This window comes from Jaculus jaculus, chromosome 6 (genome assembly GCF_020740685.1).
Source record: "Jaculus jaculus isolate mJacJac1 chromosome 6, mJacJac1.mat.Y.cur, whole genome shotgun sequence".
In the NCBI taxonomy this organism is placed as follows: domain Eukaryota; kingdom Metazoa; phylum Chordata; class Mammalia; order Rodentia; family Dipodidae; genus Jaculus; species Jaculus jaculus.
This window is the reverse complement of record NC_059107.1, coordinates 149,063,015-149,083,557: the sequence shown is the minus strand read 5'-3', so window position 1 is coordinate 149,083,557 and position 20,543 is coordinate 149,063,015. Positions and strand designations below refer to the sequence as shown.

Below are 20,543 nucleotides of genomic sequence, written 5' to 3'. Positions count from 1 at the left end.
TAAAAAAAAAAAGATAAAAAGAATGGCAAGGTTGGGCTGGAGAGATGGCTTAGCGGTTAAGCGCTTGCCTATGAAGTCTAAGGACCCCGGTTCGAGGCTCGGTTCCCCAGGTGCCACGTTAGCCAGATGCACAAGGGGGCGGATGCGTCTGGAGTTCGTTTGCAGAGGCTGGAAGCCCTGGCACGCCCATTCTCTCTCTCCCTCTATCTGTCTTTCTCTCTGTGTCTGTCGCTCTCAAATAAATAAATAATTTTTTTTTTAATTTAAAAAAAAGAATGGCAAGGTGGGAGAGATGGCTGAGCAGGTAGGAGCGCTTCTCCACAAGAAGGCCTGAAGGGTCTGACTCGAGTTCCATTCCCCAGAACCCGTGTAAACAGCTGGGCATAGCCGTGTATGTCTGTAACCCTGGTTCTGTGGGGAGCAGAGAATACTGGGGCTCAAAGTCTGGAATCAGTGTGAGTCTTTGTTTCAAGAAAGCACACAGATGCCGTGATGAAGAGATAGAGCCAGGCCTCTGGCCTCTGCACATGCACACACATGTACACATACCACACACACACAACAAGAGAAAATAGTTGCAGTATGATTATCTGGTAAAACCATTCAGGATTCAAGGACAACTCTTATAAGTCATTAAGAATAACATAATTTTTTAGAAGACATGAACAGTTCAACAACAAGCACACAATAAAATTCTACCCCTATTAGTAATCACAGAAATACAAATTAAACCACAATGACATACAATACACACCCACGTGAATGGGGAAAATTGAAAGGAACGGCTATGCCAAAGGATGGCAAGGAAGTGGGAACTGAAACCTTCGTTAATTGCTGCTAGGAGTCTAAATTGGTCTAACTATTTTAAAAAGCTCTATGGCAGAGCTGGAGAGATGGCTTAACAGTTAAGGCATTTGCCTACAAAGCCAAAGGATCCTGGTTCGAGTCTCCAGGACCCACGTAAGCCTGATGCACAAGGTGGCACATGCATCTGGAGTTTGTTTGCAGTGGCTGGAGGCCCTGGCATGCCCATTCTCTCCCTTCCTCCCTCCCTCTCTCTCTCTCCATGTTTCTCATAAATAAATAAATAAATTTTAAAAAGCTCTATGGCAGTATCCACTAAAGCCAATAATGTCCTGTGATCAGCAATTCTACTCCCAAGAAAATACCAACAGAAATCAATGCATTTCCACATTCATTCTACAGAGGCAGCTATACCATGACACCAACGAGAGACACTACAAGAGAAGTGCTTACTGCCAATACTTCTTGTAAGCACAGCGGCAAACCTCCTCACCGAAACACTGGCAAATAGAATTTAGCAGCATTCTGATGAGATGACACAATGATCAAGTGGCTTCACTACTGGAATGCAAAGATCTTTCAACATAGAAAACTCCAGGTAATGGACCATATTAACAGAGCAAAGAGGAAAAAAAAAACATACGATCATATTAATCGACATACAGAAAACACTTGGTACAATTCAAAACTCTCTCATGATTAAAAAAAAAAAATGTAGGAAGATCCAGGTTCATTTCTCCAGTACCCACGTAAATCAGTTGTAGAAGGGGGCGCATGCATCTGAAGTTCATTTGCAGTGGCTGGAGGCCCTGGTGTGCCCCCATTCTCTCTCTCTCTCTCATAATAAAATATTTTTTAAAAAATCTTATCAACTTAGAAGGAAACTTCCCCAACATAATAAATGTCATATGAGAAACTCAAAACTAACCTCATACTCACAGGTGAAGGACTGAAGCTTCCTCACTGAGTAATAAGACAGCATTGTCTGGTTTTGCTTGTTCTGTTCAATCGAGTACCAGCCAGAGCAATTAGATATGCACAAGAAGGAAGGATCCAAAATTCCTCATAAAAGGTAAAATTATCTCTATCCCCAGATGACCTGGGTTACTCCATCATCTACACATGTCACATGCCCACATGCATACAACCTGTTAGAACTAATCAATACATTCAGAAAAGTTCTAGAATACAAGGTCAGCACACAAGACTCAGTTGCAATTCTTGCATCAGTGCTACATGTTAAGTTGCAACGGTGCTGAGGAGATTAGCATGGGCGCTGGGCCAGCATGACGTGAGGGTTCTCGAGACATTCCATGTATTTTGGCTACACCACTCGTGGGTAAGCTCCGGAAGGATCTAAGTCAGCGCAACACACAGATACCTGCACACCCACATTTACTGTGGCATTGTACACTATTACCAAGACAGAGGATCAGCCTACATGACCACCAGCAGATGAATGGATAAATAAAATATGATACATATGCAAATCCAGTAGGCTTTTTTTCAGCCATAAGGAAGAATATTGTATCATTTGCAGAGAAATTGATGGAACTGGTGATATACATAGATGAAAATCTCATAATGAAACCTATCATTTTGCATGCTAACTAAAAAATTAACTCAAAAATCAGCTGTATTTATACATACTAACAGCAGATAACCTGAAGAAATTAAGAAAGCAATTCCAGGGCTGGAGAGATGGCCTAGCAGTTAAGGTGCTTGCCTGCAAAGCCAAAGGACCTCAGTTCAATTCCCCAGGGCCCACATAAGCCAGATGTACAAGGTGGCACATGAATCTGGAATTTGCAGTGGCTGGAAGCCCTGGCACACCTCTTCTCTCTCTTTCTCTCCCCACCCTTTCCCTCCCTCAAATAAGTAATAAACTATTTTTTAAAAAAGAAAGCAATTCCATTTACAGTTGTATCAAAAAGATAAGCTATGCCAGGCATAGTGTGCACGCCTTTAATCCCGGCCCTCAGGAGGCAGAGGTAGGAGGATCGCCATGAGTTCAAGGCCACCCTGAGCCCTGAGCACCCTGAGACTACACAGTGAATTTCAGGTCAGCCTGGGATAGATCCAGACCGTAGCTCCAAAAAAAAAAAAGGATAAGATAAGATAGGAATAGACTTAACCAAGACCTTTACATTGAAAACTATAAAAGATTACTTAAATAAAATTTAAAAACCAATAAATGAAAATAAATCCTGAGTTTATAGGTTGGAAAACTCAATATGTCTCCATGTCTCCCAAAATTATCTACAGAGTCAATCCAAAAAGTCAACAGTATTTTGGGGGGGAGGGCATTGAGGTAGGATCTCACTCTAGCCCAGGCTGACCTGGAATTCACTATGTAGTTTCAGGCTGGCCTTGAACTACCCCTGCCTCCCGAGTGCTGGGATGAAAGGCATGTGCCACCACACCTGGCTCCACAGTATTTTTTTAGAAATAGAAAAGCATGTGTGTGTGCATTCATGTGTGTGAATATGGACACGTGTCTGCCATGGCACACCTGTGGAGGTCAGAGGACGACACTGGGCGTCAGTCCTCCTTCCACCCTGTTTTGAGGCAGGATGGTCTTTCATTACTCACCGGGCTAGCTGGCCACGAGCTTCCAGGCAATTGTCCTGTTTCTACCTCCCTTCTCACCACAGTGCACAAAGATGGCAGATGCCCACCATAGCACCCAGCTTTTACGTGGGTTCAGGCACTCACATTTGCATGTCAAGTGCCTTATTCACTGAGCCATCTTTCCAGCCTGAAAACCCCATTTTTAAATCCATATGAACTCTCAAGGGACCAAATGAACTAACTAAACGAATAAAAAGACAAACCAATCTTGAAAAAAGAATTATAGAGGGTTCATATTTCCTCATTCCAAAACTTATTTATAAAACTACAAGGTTGTTCTGGCTTACAGATGCATATACTGACTGATAAAATAGAAGAGAAACTCCAGAAATAAATCCTCACGTGGTCAATTGTTTTCTTTTTACGTGTATTGGACTGGGGCTAAAACCCAGGGCCTTATGCATAGCAGTCAAGTGCTGTACCACTGAGCTACACTCCCAACCTTCTCAGGGCTTGTTCCCATCTGTTTATCTGACTGTTTCAAGGTAGGATCCCGCTCTATCCCAGGCTAACCTGGAATTTACTGTGGGTCCTGGCTCACCCATTCTCTGTCTCTCTTCTAGCTCTCTCAAATAAATAAATAAAATATTGAAAAAAAAGAGGAACAAACAAAACAAAAAAGAAAACAGGAAACAAGTAATATCTAAGATACAGTGAAATCAGGACGTCAATGCATTGCTAGAGAGAAATTAGGAATGCAGACACTATGGAAAATAGGTTTGTGGTTTCTCAAAAAAAATTAAACATAAAATTGCCATATGTGCTAAGAATTCAAATTCTGGGTGTATATGTACATAAAGTACTGAGAGCAGGGATTTTACTAGCTGCCTGTATAGACTATACAGAATTATTTACAGTGACCAAAAGATGTAAACAACCCAATGTCCCTCGACAAACAAATGGACACGGAAAAGGCTGTAAATCTGTAGAATTTAATATTACTTAACCTTAGAAAGGAAAGAGATCCTGACCCAGGCTATAGCACGAATCGCTCTTGAAGGCAGGACAGTGAGCAAAATCAGTCACAAACAGGCAAGTACTGTCTGATTCTCACTCACATGAGCTACTTAGTAAATTCATACAGACAGAACATAGGCTAATAGCTGCCAGAGGCAGGAGGAAGAGAGAATGGGGAGTTGCTTAATCTGCTCATAGTTGCTGTTTGGGCACAGATGGAAACAGTTCTGGAGATGGATTGTAGCAATGTCGGCATAGCAAGGTGAACATACTTAACACCACTGAGTGTGCACATGCGATGGTTAAAATGGTACATTTTATAGTATGTGTTTTACCACAATAAAATGAACCTAATAATCAGAATATTAGAGACACTGGGAAAAGAAGAGGGAAGAAAAAAACACTGATCAGAAACATCATAATGAAACCCAATTATTTGGATGCTAATAACAAATAAATTTAAGGGCTGGAGAGATGGCTTAGCACTTAAAGCGCTTACCTGCAAAGCCTAAGGACCCAGCTTTGATTCCCCAGGACCTACATAAGCCAAATACACAAGGTGGTGCATGCAATGGCTAGAGGTCCTGGAATGCCTATCCTCTCTCTCGCTATCTATGTGTCTCTCTCCCAGTCTTTCATAAATATATAAACAAATAAAATATTTAAAAAATAAATTTAAAAGAGAGATGTTTAATTTTCTGTTTATTACGTGTGGGGTGTGGGCAGTGTGTACATGTGCACATGGAGGCCAGAAGCCAATTGACGTTGGATGTCTTCCTCAACCACTCTCCTCCTTATTTATTGTATTTTATTTTATTGAGACAGGGTCTCCCACCGAGCCCGGAGCTCACAGATTTGTCCAGATACGTTAGCAACATGTCCTGGGAATCCTTCTGTCTCCACCTTCCCATCACTAGGTATATAGGCATGCACCTCTATACCTATGTGTGGGTTCTGGGGCTCCAAACTCAGACCTTCACACTTGCACAGCAAGCGCTTTTCCCACTGAGCCATGTCCTCACTGCAAGGTGCTTTCTTCTTAGCACTCAGAGAAAACCACAGAAATATCCAAGTACTTATGCAACGGACTATGAAACGGCAACAAACGGAAGAGCAATGCTTACATGTAATGATATGGATGATGTTAGTTTAAAAAATAAGCCATATAAGAAAAGAATAGAGGGTGGGAAGATGCTTTAGCAGTTAAAGATCTTCACTTGCAAAACCTGCTGTGCAAGGTTCAATACCTAGTACCCATGCAAAGCCAGATGCACAAAGTGGCACATACATCTGGAGTTCATCTACAGTGGCAAGAGGCCTTGGCATGCCCATAGAGTCTGCCTTAATAAGTAAATAATTGTGTAAATAGAGTTATTATTCCTTTGGCATGAAGTTTCAAAAACAGGCAAAACTTGTTTTTGAAATGAATTGGATGCTGGAAGTGTTCTTTAGCATTTTCTAGATGGTGACTGCACAGGTGGATAACATATGTAAAAAAGAAATCATTTGACTATTGGTATGACTTGTACATTTCATGTTCAATTTATCTCAATTTTATAAAATGAAGCAAAATGTAGATGACCAAGTAACATTGCCAGAGAAAGCTGTTTCACAGGTTTCCAAACTTCCTGGGAGGTGGGAGGTGGGAGGTGCGGGGTGGAGGAGGGGGTGGTGGCTGGGCAGACCAAGACTATGTCCCCATCAAGAGAAAAATATCCCTTATCCTGTTAGAAATGACAATTACAAGCTGTGCCCTCTTTTTAGTGCTTAAGGCTCAAGTACAAGACCCAAGTTTTTTTCTTTCCTTAAACACAAGACACCAGAAGGTCCCATCTCTCATAGCACAGGGAATAATGTCAACATGGAAATTTATATCTTGCAGTTACCCCCATATAATTAGTTCCTAGTCTATTTCCAGAAGAATTTTTTTTTTTTTTTTTTTTTTACACTTCCCAGTAGCAAAGACACTTATAGCTTTAAAACAACAACCCCCTGACATGGCTACTTTAAATCCACACCCAAGGTGGAGGCAGAAAATGGCTTTTCCCTTTCAGGGTCTGCATCTTCCCAACAAGAACTCCTCCATAATAGAATCTGGGGGTCACAGGCTAGCAGATCCACTGTGTGAGATGATTCTGTTTGGTGGTGTGAATGCGGAATGTCCCTCATAGTCTCAGGTGTTTGTGATTAAGCCTCATGCTCAGTCCCCAGCTGGTGGAGCCTTTAGGAGGTGGAGCCTTGCTGGAAGAGGCATGCCACTTGGGGCAGGCCTTGGGGTGTTATAGTCCAACCACCCCTTGCCAAAGCCAGCGCACTCTTGCCGCTGCCTCCCGGCTACTGCGGCAAGACGTGATGCCCAGTCTCTGCTCTGACATGCTTTTCCCTGCCATGATGCAGCTTCCCCTTGAAACTGTAAGCCCATGAACTGCATCTGGCCGGGTGTTTTGTCTCAGCAAGGATTTGCAAGGTCCTAATTTCCATGCCCAGGTGACTGACCACTCCCTCGGCAGAAGGCTACAGGGAGGGTCTGGAGTGTTTCGTTCACAGATAGAGAGGGTCTTGTTTCAGGTGACCCACCCAAATCTAGCAATCTAGAGGCACTACCTCACCCCCACCCCAGTGGGTCATGTCAAGGATGTCATAGAGGAGTGAGTTTCAAGCACTTACTTTCGTCATTAGAAACATTCCCCAGAGATGTGTGGCTGGAGTAACGTTTGTTTTCACTTTCACTGAGACATCTTTCAATCCAGCTCTCTACAATGAAAACAAACAAAACATAGAAGTCACAGGGTTGCTATGTTTGTCAGGAGACAAGAACATCACAAATGCTCAGCAATACTCCTACAGGGCAGCCTGGACCAGAGTGGACTGTACATCAAGCTCCCACTGAGAGGCAATAGGGCCATTGGAAACCCCACATGAACATTTCTTAGTCAAATTCTTTTTTTTTTTTTTTTATTTTGAGAAAGCATGCACAATTGATGGTGAAAGGCGGGCTTGGGTACTACTTGTCTCTTGGCCAACTTCTATTAATTCCAGACCATTCCCAGCCCAGTACTTAACCACTGAGAATCATCTCTCTTCACAGACAAAATACAATTCCAGAAGTAATTTATTAAAAAAAAACAACCGATCAAAACTGAATTGCTGGTTTGCAAATTTGTGTGTCAGCATCAGAGTCTTGTGGATTTCTTTCTTTTTTTTCAATTGAAAATGAAAGAGGCTGGGGAGATGGTGCGGCAAGTGAGAGGCCTTGCCACACAAGCATGAGGCCTAAGAGGGCCTGATTCACTCTAAGTTCAGTCCCCAGCACCCCTGTAAATAGTTATATGGCCATGCTTGAAGCTCCTGTCCCATGGAGAGTGGAGACAGTAGATTCATTGGGACTTACTGGTCCAGTGTGACAGAAAACAAAAAGGGGGTTCCCTGGGATACTCTGTCTTAAGGACCCATGAGGCTAAGCAACAAGAGGAAGACATCCAACATTCTCTTCTGGCCTTCACCGATGCATGCCCAGGGCAGACACATCAGCACACATGTGTGCATACACCATACATGTATCACCACCACCACCACATACTACACAGAAGAGAAAACCAAACAAAACCTTGGGGAATCTTGTTGAAGTGAAGAAGAAAGTCAGAGAAACAGACAGACAGTATCCTCCCTTTGTCAAGTCACCTGCAAAGGGGTTTCTCCAAGCACAGACCAGGGATCACAGCGGGAAGAGAAAAGCTGTTTTAAAATCCCAAACTATGGTTTACTATCCAACTTCAGAGGCTAAACATGTATTTTTTTTAGTTTTGCAACATGTTATGATGCTTACTCCATCTTCTAGAACAGCCAGTCTTCAGCCAATCATTCATTCAACACTACCAGCTGCATACAATTGGGTACCGGCTTGGAGTACCAGCGCATCTGAACAGTGCAAACTGTGTTTCCTGACGCTAAGTTTTCTCCATAACACACATCAGTGAAGGCAGAAACCTGCATGCAGCTGGGCCAAGCCCAGGGGAGCACGCACGCAGCTCCTGCCTCACACATCCACCAGCCACCTCAGAGTCTGCGGCATGTCACGCCTGCCCAGATAATGCGCCTCTTTCCACTTCATAGTCACTCACAGAGGACACCCTTCTGAAGACGTCCACGTCAAAAGTAGCCTCCAAGCCGGGCACTGTGGCACATGCCTTTAATCGCAGCACTCAGGATGCAGAGGTAGGAGGATCGCTATGAGTTCAAGGCCAGCCTGAGACTATAGTGTGAGATCCAGGTCAGCCTGGGCTAGAGTAAGACCCCCACCTAGAAAAAACTAAAAAGAAAAAAAAAAAGTAGCTTTCAGGTCTCTGCCAAAGTGGAGATCCAGAGCTGTATTTGCATGTCTCTTCACGACGGAACGCGTGCAACGCTGAGCTGTCCTTTTCATTACTCTCCTATTGTGTGTGAGCAACACATTTGTGACTGTTGTGTCCTAAACAAATATTTCCAATAAAGTAGTTTTTTAAATTTTTTGTTTATTCTTTTTTTTTTTTTTTTTTTTTTTTTTTGGTTTTTCGAGGTAGGGTCTCACTCTGGCTCAAGCTGACCTGGAATTCACTATGTAGTCTCAGGGTGGCCTCAAACTCACGGCGATCCTCCTACCTCTGCCTCCCGAGTGCTGGGATTAAAGACGTGCGCCACCACGCCCGGCTTTATTCTTATTTATTTATTTGAGAGCAACAGAGAGAGAAAGAGGCACAGAGAGAGAACGGGCACGCCAGGGCCTCCAGCCAATTCAAACGAACTCCAGATGCATGCGCACCCTTGGGCATCTGGCTAGCATGGGTCCTGGGGAATCGAGCTTTGAACTGGGGTCCTTAGGCTTCACAGGCAAGGGCTTAACCGCTAAGCCATCTCTCCAGCCCAGTTGTTTGTTTTTTAATTGTGCACTCTTGCATGATGTGCTGCTTCTTGGGAATGCATATGGCCCTATGGCAGCACTGGTGATACTGGTGACTATATGACTTAGAACAAATAAGTCTCTTGTTGCCTTCTTTTTTGAGGTGGGGGGGCGCTCACTGTGTAGCTCAGGCTGGCCTTGAACTCTCTGTATAGCCCAGGCTGGCCATCATCCTGCCTCAGCCTCCCAAGTGCTGGAATTACAAGTGTGCATTTGCACACCCAGGCTTTTTATACTACGGGAACCAGAACCTATCTTAACATGCCAAGCCTTTTCCATATGTAATCATTCATTCTTCACAACAATCTTGGATGCAAGGATTATTTTTATTTTATTATTTGTTTGTGTATGCGCACACATGCCAAGGTCCCTTGCTGCTGCAAATGAATGCCAGATGCACGTGCTACCTTTTGTGTCTGGCTTTAAGTGGGTGCTGGGGAATCGAACCTGGGAAAGCAGGCTTTGCAAGTAAGTGCCTTTAATGGACCAAGCAATCTCCTCCACCTTAGAAAGCACCTGGGGCTTAGAGAGGTTAAATAAAGTGACTCCTTATAGTTCAGAAAGTCGAGAAAAAGGCTGTCAGCTAATCTTAGATTCCAAACTGTAAAAAGAAGCCAGCTGACGAGTGTGCCACAAAGAGACAGGCAAAGCAAGCGCCAACAGCAGGGAAAAGTGTTGGATTTTTGTTCTGTTTTATAATTTATGCCCCAACAGACTGTTCTTTTAAAAGCTGCTTTCAAAATTTTAAATAAGTAAGGGGAAGATATCCAAAGACAGGAACAAGGGCCAGCTTGTTGAGAGAATGATGGAAATCTGGAGACTTCCGGGGAAATCCAGAGGATCCCCAGAAGCTGGAGACATCACCGGGCCCCCCTTTCAGAGTGGGTGCGCCTTGTGAAAGCGAGCGAGCAGCCGGTGGTGTCTGGAAGCCGGGGTGTGCAAGGTGGTGCTTGCTGTTGTGACGTAGCCAAAATCACATCTGATTACAAATCTCCACGCCCCTCTCCAATGCTCTCCAGAACGTCTCCACGTGAGGCATTCTTCCACCTTCCAGCCGGGGCCTAGTTCCCTGGCAGCAGCCATAGCTGACCATGGGTAGCATCCACCGCCACCAAACCACCCTGTCAAATGTGGTGTTCCTTTGTTCTGACTCAGTCTCTGGTCCTCCTAGACAGAACGCGCCCACATCTACCCCCGCCATGAGACCAGGAAGCAAGGGAACTGCCCCTCTCACCTATCAGTCTGCACCCACCAGCCTGTTTACACAGAGTGCACGGGTGGGGTGCCCTAAAGAACCCGTGGCAACATTCGGAGAGAGGAGCTGGCTCTCAGTGACAGGTGGGCCAGGCTAGCCTAGGCCTCTGTCCACCACAGTGTCAGTCAAATGGGAACATTCCCCTCCGATTCTCCTGCTGCCCAGTCCCAGCCCTGGAGACAGATAAAAGCAGAGCCTGTGGGTGGGAGCCAGTGGGAGGGGTCATGAGAAAAAGAGAGGTGATATCTGCCTCCCACGGCACCTGCAGTGCTCCCTCCTTACCCTCCCCAAGATCTTGGAGCACTCTGCTCCAAGAGACACTGGCATATAGCAGAGATGGGCAGATGCCCTCATGTCTTCATGTCCCCCACTCATTTCAGCTGTTTCTTGGAAGAAATTGTTTTCGCCTCATTGCCACTTGGCTCACCTATGGCTGAACATATTCTTAGTTAATCAATGTCTGTGTGAACATCCAACGCCCAGAGTAGACCCTGAGGGTCCAGACAGTGATCTGAGCAGAGCCAACTATGGTCAAACCCGGGAGACTTGGAGCTCTCCCGCTTCCGTGGGTCTTACGTTCACGACTGGGTAGAGGTGACCGTCTGAAGCATCCAAAGAGGCTGCAGACCTTGGATACACAGGTGCACTAAAACATTTGTATTCTTCCCTAGGGGACAAGTTGTGTCCCAATGTCAGGTCAGGTTGTTCCATATGACAAAAAACATCTGTATTTAGATCAACCGAGGTTAACTTGGTGTTCTTTATATTATTATTCATATATAGTGTGTGTGTGTGTGTGTGTGTGTGTGTGTGTGCATGTGCGTGTTCAACTGTGGGTAGGGGCATATGTGCACATGCTTGTGGAGGCCAGAGGTTGACATAGATGTCTTCCTCAATCACTCTCCACCTTATTTTACAGAGGCCGGGTCTCTCATTAGAACCCAGGGCTCACTGGTCCAGCCAGTCCAGGAGGCAGCAAGTCCTGGAGATGCCCCGCCTCTCCCTCCCCAGTGCTGGGCTCACCTGGCACTGACGTGGGTGCTGAGAATCTGAATGTTGCTCCCCAAGCTTGTATGGCTTTATCCACTGAGCCCTCTTCTTAGTCCCTAAAACTATTCCCAACAATGGATTTTGATCTTGCAGGGGTCAAGAATTCCCCAACTAGAATGAAATATATATATTGACTTTTTGGATAAAGCCTTAGGTTTGTCAACTTTATTTATTTGTAGGTTATGTGTCTTAATAGCAAATGCCAGCCTATATTAAACCTTCATGATGGGCCACACATTGTATAAGTCATATGAGTTGCCATGACAACCCCATGAAGCAGGTGCTGTTAGCAGGTATATTTATGAGATTAAAACAAACAAACAAACAAAAAACAGGCTAGGGCTTGAAAGATGGCTTACAGGTTAAGGCACTTGCTTGCAAAGCCTAAGGACCCAGGTTCTATTCCCCAGTACCTACTTAAGCCAAATGCACAAGGTGGCTCATGCGTCTGGAGTTTGTTTGCAGTGGCCAGAGGCCATGGCATGCCTATACTCTCTATCTGCCTCTCTCTTTCTTTCTCTCTGTCTCACAAATAAATAAATAATTTTAAAAAAGCAGGCTAGAGAGAGATGACTTGTCCAAAGTCACCCAGCTAGGAGGGGACAGGACCAGCTTCCAAAGATCATGACCCTAATTCTCTTTCCAAATGTGAACTTGGTTCTTTTCCTTCTCCTATGCCCCACATGGTACCCACAGTGCCAATATTGCAACATCAATCATAGTCTGTTTCATATTGGAACTTTTTCTAAAACTCTACCTACACTCTACCTAACTGTGGGTGAGAGATTGCTTAGTGGTTAAGGCATTTGCCTGCAAAGCCCAAGGATCCTGGTTCAATTCCCCAGGATCCATGTAAGCCAGATGCACAAGGGAGTACACGCATCTGGAGTTCATTTGCTGTGGCTGGAGGCCCTGACACACCCATTCTCTCTCTCTCTCCCCTCCCTCCCTCTTTCTCTGTCAAATAAATAAAAATAAAGAAAGAAATAATATTTTTTAAAAAACTTTTGCTAAATTCAAAATTTCTTCATCAGTCTTTGTCATACACAGCAGGCTCTTTGATTTAGAATTACACATTCACTTCTTTCTTTGGATTCTCCACTAGATGTGGTATCCAAGTTCCCAGCCTGGCCTCAGGAGGGGTGACATTAGTGCCACATGGTGCCAAAGAATGCACAGCATTTAAGCGATGACATAGCTGCCGAGTTCCCTACTCATCTTCATCTGAGCACACGAGGTACAAAGTGGAACACATCAAGGGCCACCTTTCACGAGGGCTGGAGAGATGGCTCGGGGGTAAGAGCGCTTGCTGCCCAAGACTGAGGACCTGAGTTCGATACCCGAGGCCCATGTAAAAGGCTGAAGCATGGTCACACGTGCCTGTAATCCCAGCTCTGAGCGGAGTGAAGACAGGTCATCACTGCTCAGCCAGTCTTACTGGAAAAAGATGGAGTGCTCAGAGGAGACCTAATATCTTCCTCTGGCCTCCTAACATGTGCACCAAGGGTGTGTACACCTGAACATGCATGTATGCATACATCACACACAGCACACATAATGCACACACACCAAAAAAAGGTGATTTTCCACTCCCTCTCCCATATACACATGCACCCACACACATACAAACCTGCACACACAAATGCACCTATCAACTCCACCCACCAATTATTCATTGCCAAGGGATGGGGACAGGTGAGCAATGATGACGTGTATCTAACAGTTACTGTCTAACACATACCAGTTACTCTGCCTCACATGCCTCGTCTACTCCTTGGAGCAATCAAAAGAGACTCTGGGGCTGGAGAGATGGTTTAGCAGTGAAGGCATTTTACTGCAAAGCCTAAGGACCCAGGTTCAATTCCCCAGGACCTCTGTAAGCCAGATGCCCAAGGGGGTGCATGCCTCTGGAGTTCATGCGCAGTGGCTGGAGGCCCTGCTGTGTCCATTCTCTCTCTCTCTCTTTCTCTCCCACCCCCCTCCAGTCTTTCTCTCTCTCAAATAAACATATTTTTTTAAGTTTTAAAAAGGAGAGACTCTGTTAATTGATTTTCCTGGAGAAGGATGAGGGTGCTGCACTAAAGTCTGCAGGCCTAGACAGGGTAGCTTCCAGCTCGGCCTGGCTGCTTCACAAGACAAGGAGGCCTTTGGGCTGATCGTTAAAGAGCTCATCACCTACCTGCCAGACCAAAGTGGAAAGCAAGGTATTTCAGGCAAGAGGGTTGCTATCAGGCAAGGTCACAGAGTAGTGAAAGGCCTGTTGGATTCTGGGAAAGGTGAAGCGCTCACCCACTCATGACTCAAGGAGCGGTAGGACATGGTTGTGAGAGCGTCTTAGGAACAGCTTTCAAAGCCCACAAAGCCCTCAGGCAGCTGGGAAGCAGCAAGGTTTTCAGGTATGTGAAGCATCGACCTTCGTTTCTGAGGAACTGGTGGGAACAGGGACGCCTTATGCAATAGCTGAGGAAAAGCTGCCTGACATAAGGTGTCACAGGTTTTTAATAGAAGGCGATATTCATATTCTCTGTATCAACCGTGTTTCAAGGCTCTTGCGCTAGGGGCCTATTCTGGGAACTTGCAACTGTAGAAATACTACATGAGACAGTCAATATGCCACTCCGGCAGCTCTCTACCAGAGAAGGCCTACCCCAGGTCCCATCTCCAGGGCCCAGTCATTACCAGTGAAATCACACCGCCTTGGCCAGTGCCTGTCACCTCCAGTACTAGGCTGTCCTTTTTTCTTGATCATTCTCCCCAGCCCCTCTTTTGTCTTCCTTGGTTCTGCATTGGTGAGGACACAGGACAGCCTGGATCCCAAGAGGAAGCAGCTATGGTCTCTCCAGAAAGCCCTTCAGGTCAGGTCCACTGGTTGCCATGGCAACACCATAGACCCTGTCCCAGGGGTCCCTGGGTTCCAGGAAGGGGCTCTATGAAAGGGGCAACTCCATCCTTGCCTTTATTCCTTCCCAGACCCACCAAACATTAATATAGCACCTAGGGTTAGCCATGCTTAGGATTTAATGATGAACTTGAACAATAAGGGACCTGTTCACAGGCCTCTTATGTCATGTGGTAGAGACAGATCAAAACAAAAAATGTCAGAATGCAGTGATTTTGGTAAGTAAGATACAGCCATGGAATAGGATAAAGAGGGACGATGTAACAGTTATGTCTCCTTTCTGGGACAAAACACATGACCAGGGATGGAGAAATTGCTTAGTGGTTAAGGCACTTGCCTGCAAAGCCAAAGGACCCAGGTTCAACTCCCCAGGACCCACATAAGCCAGATGCACAAGGGGGCACACACATCTGGAGTTTGTTTGCAGTGGCTGGAGGCTCTGGTGTGCCCATTCTCTCCCTCTCTCTCTCTCTCTCTCTCTCTCTCTCTCTCTCTCTCTCTCTCTCCCTGCCTATTTCTGTATCTCTCTCTCTCAAATAAATAAATAAAATTAACAATATTAAAACAACACATGCCCAGAGCAGCTCATGGAAGGAAAGGGTATGTTTCCGGTCATAGTTTAGAGGGGGAGTTCCACTGTAGGGAGGAAAACATGGCAGGGGCAGACAGCCAGGGAGGCATCACATCTCCACAGCAGCAGGAAGGAAGTAGTCTGAGAACTGGGCTTGGAACTGGGCTAGATTACCACGAAGCCCACCCCCAGTGACACGCCTCTTCCAGCAAGGCTCCCCCTCCCAAAGGCCCCACACTTTCCCAAGTTGCTACCAGTGACCAAGTATTCAAACATATGAGCCTATGGGAGACATTTCATACAAACCACCATAGATAAGTACCAGGCAAAAAATAAAATAAAATAAGAAAAAGCCAGGCATGGTGGCACATGCCTTTAATCCCAGCACTCAGAAGGCAGAGGTAGGAGGATTGCTTTGAGTTCAAGGCCACCCTGAGACTACATAAAGAATTCTAGGTCAACCTAGGCTAGAGTTAAACCCTACATTGCAAAAACAGCTAATAAATAAAGAGGAGGAAAAGATATGAGGGAAAAAGGGAATTCCTTATAGCAGAAATAGCATTGAAAAGTCTCTGAAGCACGCAGAAAAAAATGCATTCAAGAAGTTGACAGAGGGGCTGGAGAGATGGCTTAGCGGTTAAGCGCTTGCCTGTGAAGCCTAAGGACCCCAGTTCGAGGCTCGGTTCCCCAGGTCCCACGTTAGCCAGATGCACAGGGGGGCGCACGCATCTGGAGTTCGTTTGCAGAGGCTGGAAGCCCTGGCACGCCCATTCTCTCTCTCTCCCTCTATCTGTCTTTCTCTCTGTGTCTGTCGCTCTCAAATAAATAAATAAAAGTAAAAAAAAAAACTTAAAAAAAAAAAAAGAAGTTGACAGAGGGTTGGAGAGATGGCTTAGCAGTTAAGGCACTTGCATGTGAAACCTAAGGATCCAGGTTTGATTCCCCAGTACCCACGTAAGCCACATGCACAAGGTGGCACATGCATCTGGAGTTTGTTTGCAGTGGCTAGAGGCCCTGGCGTACACATATTCTCTTTCTCTCTCTCAAATAAATAAAATAAAATATTTAAAAAAGAAATTGATAGAGGACTAGAGATATGGCTCAGAGGTTAGAGGTGCTTGTTTACAAAGCCTGCTGATCTGGGTGTAATTCTCCAGGACCCACATACAGCAAAATGCACAAAGTGGCACATGTGTCTGGACTTTATTTGCAGTGGCAAGAGGCCCTGGTACACCCATACTTTCCTTGTCCTTCCCTCCCGCTCTTTCTATCTCTCAAATAAATCAATAAAAATATTTTTTTGGAAAAGAAATTGATGGGCACCAGGGGAGGGGCTATAACACACTCCTGCGCCCGCACTGAGCCTGTTCTGAGGGACGCTGTGGAATATGTGCGCATCCAGGCCTGGCTCCTGCACCCTGCTGGGCTGAGGAGTCCTAATGTTATCAATGGGTGGTTGTAGCAGAACGTGGGAGAACCAAAAGACCTGTGAGCAGCTCCTTGTGGTGGAGGGAGACTTGGAGGAAGAAGAGGTCATAGAGTAGGTGGACTGTTTCTTACCATCCAAACCAAACACTTTCAATACTGGAAAATACTATTATTAGTAATTTTGTCAGGACCATATATATATAAACCAGGACTGCCCCAGACAAATGGACTTGGCAGTGCCCATGGCAGGAGGACAATGTAATAGTTCTGAGAGTTCTGAACTAGGACAGATGCAGGGAGAGTGGAAGGAAGGGCTGGATGAGAAAGGGTGAGAACAGCGCAATTGTTCTGGGACCTGTGCTCACACACCCTCACCAATCCATGGCTCCAGGGTCCACATCTCTTCCTCACCAGATATAGTCTTTTTTGGGGGGGAAGGGGGAGCGAGCCCAACAGGCTGGCCTTTTTTATGTGAGAGAGAAAGTGTGAGAACAGAGCATAAGAGAGACAGAGAATTGGTGTGCCAGGGCTCCCGGCCACTGTCATTGAACTCCAGATGCATGTGCGGCCTTGTGTACTTGTGTCTCCCTGTATGTCTGGCTTATGTGGGATCTGAAGAGTTGACTGTGGGTCCTTAGACTTCACAGGCAAGCACCTTAACGTCTAAGCCATCTCTCCAGCCCACCAGCCAGAGTCTTGATCGCAGCCTAATACAAGGGATTTCAAGCAACAATAAGAGCTATCTCCTGAGATTTGGTCACCCAGTGCAGTCCCCATTGCCAACATAGTATCGACCTGCCCAAGATCACACAGCCAATAAGCCACTGGGCCAGGATTTGAATCTGACTCAAACAAAACATCAACTATGCTGCAATGCCCAGCACAATTTATATAAGCCTTAAAGTATCACCAGATGGGCTAGAGAGGTGCCCAGCAGTTAAAGAAGTTGCCCACAAAGCCTAGCAACCTGGGTTCAGTTCCCCAGTACCAATGTAAAGCAGATGCATAAAGTGGCACATGCATCTGGAGTTTGTTTGCAGCAACTGAAGGCCCTAGTGCACCCATTCTCTCCCTCTCTCTCTCTCTCTCTCTCTCTGCCTCTCTTCTCTCTATCTCTCTCTGCTTGCAAATAAATATGTAACTAAAAATATTTTTCAAATGGGAAAGTATCATTGGAAATGATAAGCTGCATGTATCCTAATACTAAACACATGGTGACTCAATCATGTGCCTATCGCCACTTCTGGGAATCTCAAGATACAAAACCCTAAGTGGACAAAGACCAGGCATGGTGGTGCACACCTGTAATCCTAGCCCTAGAGAGATGGAGGAAGATGATCAGGAGCTCAAGCCTATCCTCAGCTATAGAGCAAGTTCAAGACAAGCCTAGGCTACATGAGACTCTTATGCAAAATAGATAAATAAATATATAGGGATGACAAGAGAAGAGAGGGGGAGAAGGGTTAATCTATCACACCCTCCAAAGCCCAGGGTCCATTGTGGAAGAGGTGGTAAAAAGAATGTAAGAACCAAAGGAAGGGGAGGAATGCTTACAATACTGTCTTCCAGACAGAGAGTAGCTTTGATATTCATGACCTCACAGTGGCTGACACTACTTACACAAGACCTGCATAATATGAGTGCAAAAAAAATGATGACATCAAAATATAATAGGAGCTAATTGGGAATAAGAAGGGCTTCAGTGGAAGGGAGATAGAGGGATAACAAAGAAGGATGGTAGGAGGTTACTATGATCAAGGTCTATTGTGTATGTGAATCCAGGTTGTCAATAAAAACTTTATAAATACATGCCCAAGACTGCATAAGGAAGCTCCCCCAAGATGCCAGTGATGATGAATGTTCACAAGTCAAAAGCCATGTGTAGCTACTGGAGAAGAGGAAGGTGCCTAGGGCCATCTCCTGTGAAGGACACATTCAAGGTCAAGGCCAATCCCTGCTCTGAAAAATACAAGCTGAGAATACCAGCCAGAAGGAAGAGATGCTACTACAGATCCAAGCTGTACCAATTCCATGTCCCCGTTGCTTTTCTGGGGGACAGCGTCTACCGTTGCCCAGTGCCAGCCGAGTTTTATTTCAATTTCTTTCATGACGAAATTGTTAAAACACATAAGAATCAGAATTATCAGAGCCAAGACTGCTGGCTCTGCGTCACACCTGTAAGTTCTTGGCTTTCATTTTCTTGTTCATCTTACTTTTGATTTTACTAACTTCTTAACATTTCTAGCCACTCCCCCGCCCCGCCATGTACACACCTCCTGTGTTAGTGGGTGTTCTTTTCTCTAAAACCTCAGGCACCTCTGGCCACAAGAGCCAAGCAGATTTCAACCTAGTCTGAAATTCTGAGCTAAATCACCAACTCGTTCTTAACCTGAGCAAAATGCTTTTCATTCCTGTGCTCATCATGGAAATCACATTTTATTTTATTTTAAAAAAAATTTATTTATTTATTTATTTAAGAGAGAAAAGGAGAGAGGGAGAAAATGGGTGTGCCAGGGCCTCCAGCCACTGCAAACGAACTCCAGACGCATGTGCCCCTTGTGCATGTGGTTTATATGCGTCCTAGAGAATTGAACCAGGATCCTTTGGCTTTGCAAACAAACACCTTAACCGCTAAGCCATCTCTCCAGCCCGGAAATCATATTTTTTAAATGTTAGCAAGAGAACCACATTGGCCCATAGCACCACCCCTCTGACCTGGGAACTGCTTTTCCTTGATCTCCATTCCTCTCCAAGCTCCCATCCCCTATGTACACAGATGGCCACTGTGACCCCAAGGAACCCACAATTTCCACTGCTTCCCTCTTTCCATCCCATCATGCAGATTTCTCCTGTTGCTACAGCCTTCATGTCCTTCACTGAGCGATAGGCACCCAATGTCCATTTAATGTCTGTTTCAGTGGTTTTAATGAACAGCTGGGAGTCTGGTATTTTTCTTCCTTTGCATTGTTTCTGGAGAGCCACAGGAGAAAGGACAGAGTGAGCCCAGCGACTGCCAGGGAATTCCAGGCTTAGAGGCAACTTGACTTTCCGAAGCCTCGGGGGCTTACGGAAAAACCTTGCAAACAACAGTCTGTATCATGTGAGAATTAAGTGAGCAAGAGCATGGCAGGCACTTTGCATAGCACCAGCACCAAGTAAGTTCTAGAACCATGGAACTATTATAACAATTCTAGGTACTTGTTGATGACAGAGGCCCTTCCGCCCTTCCTTCCTTCCACCCTCCCTTCCTTCCACCCTCCCTCCTTTCTTTTCTCCTTCCTTTCATTTTCTTCCTTCATTTCTTTCTCTGTGTCCTTGGGGAAATTACCCATCCTCAGGACATCATAACAATAGCCACCTCCTGGAACTGGGAGGAGAATTAAGTTGAACAGGGCATAGAAAGTGCATCACGATCATGATCTACATGCTATGCTCTCCCAAAGGCAACTCCCTTTAGTCCTTTGCTTATTTTCCCTATTTCGTTCTTGCATTTCTTGGTGCCAAGTTGGGGGCGGCGGCGGGGGGGGGGGGGGGGAGCCACATGGTCTTGGAATCCAGAAAGACGCTCAGCCTGATCTTTCTCTTCCAATTGACTAAGTCAGCTCTGTGGCCCTAGGAAATTACTTAACCTCACAGGCTTCAATTTCCTTCCCATTAAAAAAAAAACAACAGCCAACTACGGAGGTTATTATGAGGATTAGGAGAAATAATCTAAGCTCCTTAAGACCTGATTTACCTTACTCTCCTGCTAGTACTTCCCAGAGAAGCAGACAGGTTAGAAGTGCAGGAAAGCACAGGGAGGGAGGGAGGGAAAGAGTTTATGAGCATGAACAACATGCCCAGCACACAGTAGGTATTCAAAGGAGCACGGGCTCTCCTGTCACTAATGCAGCCAGGGCTCGTCTGCCTGGGGCCTTGTGTCAAGCCTCCTGGAATGCAAACAGAGGCACAATCATTGTGATATTACGGATGAGCTGGTTTCGATATTAAGTAAATATTTACTAGTGCTAAC

The 20,543-nt window shown here is 45.4% G+C and overlaps 1 protein-coding gene across 1 annotated transcript in view; it reads right to left on the bottom strand.

Annotated features, from left to right (window-relative positions):
• Positions 1–20,543, bottom strand: part of Rfx4 (regulatory factor X4) — a 185,243-nt gene that overhangs the window by 148,418 nt on the left and 16,282 nt on the right. The window contains exon 2 of the mRNA XM_004650240.2: positions 7,060–7,146. Within this exon, the coding sequence (XP_004650297.1) occupies positions 7,060–7,146 (87 nt within the window). The remainder of the gene's footprint in view (positions 1–7,059; positions 7,147–20,543) is intronic.